The sequence below is a fragment of the Gouania willdenowi genome, chromosome 1, assembly GCF_900634775.1.
Source record: "Gouania willdenowi chromosome 1, fGouWil2.1, whole genome shotgun sequence".
Taxonomy (NCBI): domain Eukaryota; kingdom Metazoa; phylum Chordata; class Actinopteri; order Blenniiformes; family Gobiesocidae; genus Gouania; species Gouania willdenowi.
Genome location: NC_041044.1, coordinates 45,599,769 through 45,603,047, shown reverse-complemented (window position 1 = coordinate 45,603,047; position 3,279 = coordinate 45,599,769). Strand labels below are relative to the sequence as shown.

The following is a 3,279-nucleotide window of genomic DNA, read 5'->3' as shown; positions in this document are numbered from 1 at the left end:
AAGTAAGACTGATTACCTGATCCTGATCCTGATCCTGATCCTGATCCTGATCCTGATTCTGATTCTGATTCTGATTCTGATTCTGATTCTGATTCTGATTCTGATCCTGATCCTGATCCTGGATAACAAAATATGGGATTTTCAAATCCGGATAAGATTGATCCAGAAAAAATGTTTGAACAACTGGCCTGAAAAATGTAACCTCAACCACACACACACACACACACACACACACACACACACACACACACACACACACACACACACACACACACACACACACACACACACACACACACACACACACACACACACACACAGCTTTGTAACTGTACAGTAATCGGGGCTGAATTAAACTGTGAAATGATTAAAAACTACAAAGATGGCGGTGTTTATCAGATAGAAATATAAATATGTATTCATTAAAAAAAAAACAACATCCTGATGGTAACCTGACCACGCCCTGTGACGTCACACCTGTAACCGCTCCCATGAACACCAGTGTGTGTTCTTTAGTACACACGGACCATTAGAACCATTAGAACCATTAGAACCATGGCTGGCATCGCTCAGACTCTGCGGGCCCACCGGGACCAGGACTCGGGCCTGGGCTCCAACAGCAGGGCGGTTCCGTACCTGAACCAGGACTACCAGGCCCTGAGGCTCCAGTGCCTCCAGGACGGATACCTGTACCAGGACGAGACCTTCCCGGCACAGACCTCCTCCCTGGGCTTCAACGAGCTCGGCCCGTCCTCATACAAGGTCCGCGGGGTCAGCTGGGCCCGGCCCACGGTGAGTGTACGGACCCGGAACCGGACCCGGACCCAAACGTCTGAACCGGTCCACCGCGACCTGATTAAATCCTTAGTTTGAACTGATCCGATTAGTAAAGTGTTCTAATGAGATCAATAGTGATCAGTTAATGTTAAAGGTTGATCTGTGAGGAGAGAGAGATGAAACTGATCCACAATCAATATATTGATCCTGGTGTAAACCAGGATGTTTAAAGTAGTTAAATAAAGATCATGTTCAGTAAGCTGTAGATCATCATTATTGTCTCTAGTTATTGCTTTTCTACATAGAAATAAATAATACATTGATCATATCAAATCAATAAGTGACAGATATCAGTCCCTAAGGATCTGCACTTTACATTTATTGGATTTTGTGACAAATTTTAATGTAATTTTGTGCAATTATTTGAAGAAAATCCCATTATTTAAGAATAAAGTTATTTTAACAATGTGATAAAATGATGGAGGAAATGTGAGTTCTGCTGATATTGTGGAGTTTCGTTGAATTTTTGTTATAATTTGTAGATATCTATAACTGAAATATTTGATAATTAAGGTTTCTCTGACTTTTTTATTTCTGTTGTGGGGCCAAATTAGATGTTCTAAAGGCTGGATTTGGTCCCTGAACCTTAAGTTTGACACGCGTGGTCTAAGGTCTGTTTGGATGATTTTAGATTTAATCCTAAAAACAAACACGTGAAGACATGTGACCTTCATGGTGAAGGTGATACTTTACATAATTAATACACACACACACACACACACACACAAGGGAGTAACAATGAAACCTGATTCTCTCTCTGTGTGTGCGTGTGTGTGTGTGTGTGTGTGTGTGTGTGTGTGTGTGTGTAGGAGCTGACTTCTTCCCCTGAGTTCATCGTCTCTGGAGCGATGAGGACTGACATCTGTCAAGGATCTCTGGGTGAGAACAACCAGTTTAACCAGTTGGCCCCGCCCCCCTGGTTAACCACTGAGATTAATGCTAATGCTAATGCTAACAATCATAGTTCTAAACTGGTCACATGTTCTAAACTCTCAGTCCTTGTGGAATAAATTGTGAATAAGTTTTTATTTCTTTCACTAAACAGTCACCAAACATCTGTCCTGAGTCACTAGTTATTATGATTGATTATGAATTATTATAATTAATTCACCACCTGCTACACACTAAACTTTTACAGGACACACTTTGTTCAAAACACAATGAAAACAGAAGGATGTGTAAAAACATGATGAATGTCTGCTATAGCTACAGCTAGGGATGAGTGAATACTAATAATAATAATAATAATAATACTAATAATAATAATAATAATAATAATAATAGGGTACAGTAACACTGTCTTTGGTTCTGATGGAGGAAGGTTTGTATAAAGCTGCACTTCTTCATCCACTCTTTGGACTATGGAGGGCGTTTAAAACCCACGTTAACGGAATCAACCAATGAAAACAGAATTCACTGTTGAACGTGGAAATAGACAGAATGAAGCGTCGTCACCAGAACGTTTTTTATGGGAAAATGTTTCCAGAGACTGCTCATCATGTGATATAAAAATGAAAGCTACAAGCAGCGACGAACGGACCCTCGTAAGCACACACACACACACACACACACACACACGTCAGGACGTGGTGCACGTTGAGGTGTGTTGCATGTGGGGGCGTGGCAGAAATGTTAACGTGTTGAGACATAGCTGATCATTTTCAAGGATTATATCACTAACTTTCCTACAACGTTCTGTGCAAATATAATGTCTATGATTTCCTTTTACCAACAGGTGGCGCTATGACAATGAATGACTGTTGGGTTAATCCATAAATATTTTTTTTTAATCATAAGCTTCACATTCGTCGTGCACCACATGTGTGTGAAGCTGCTTTAAGGAAACCAACAGTTAACACATGGTTACCATGGTTACCGTATTCAGCCTGATTTCACTAAATAAAGTAATTTATGTTTTTATATAGTATTTTGTGTTTTATATTACTGTACTGTATATTTGGGATGCATAGGAATAGATTATTCTTTTTTTGTTTAAAGTAATTTTTTATTTGTTTTGTACAAAAGCACAAACGTTCTTACTGTAAATTACTGTATTACAGCATATACAATAATTTAGAACCATCAAAGTGCAAATATCTTATTTTATAACAAAACCTGACAGAAATCATTCAAACTTAAAGATCAGATGTATTTAATGTAATGCTGTGTGTTTCCATGGTGACACTGTGTTGAATGAGCGTCTGTTGAGACGTGTGTGTGCTCATGGTATCATCTAGCCTGTAACATGAGCCCCGCCCATTCCCTCCTGTCACACAGGTGACTGTTGGCTATTGGCTGCCATCGCGTCTCTCACTCTGAACCAGGAAGTGTTGGCACGTGTCGTTCCTCAGGATCAGAACTTCAGGGACGGAGAGTACGCTGGAATATTCCACTTTGAGGTACGGACGCTACTGACCAACCAGTGAGGGAGGGGCTGACACG

The 3,279-nt window shown here is 40.3% G+C and overlaps 1 protein-coding gene across 3 annotated transcripts in view; it reads left to right on the top strand.

Moving 5' to 3' along the window:
* Positions 1–462: 462 nt before the first annotated feature.
* LOC114473785 (calpain-2 catalytic subunit-like) overlaps positions 463–3,279 on the top strand; it is a 7,229-nt gene continuing 4,412 nt past the window's right edge. For all 3 annotated transcript variants that reach the window (XM_028465592.1, XM_028464793.1, XM_028463924.1), the window contains exons 1-3: positions 463–792; positions 1,647–1,716; positions 3,115–3,236. In XM_028465592.1, coding sequence (XP_028321393.1) covers positions 556–792; positions 1,647–1,716; positions 3,115–3,236 — 429 coding nt within the window. In that variant the 5' untranslated portion in view covers positions 463–555. The remainder of the gene's footprint in view (positions 793–1,646; positions 1,717–3,114; positions 3,237–3,279) is intronic.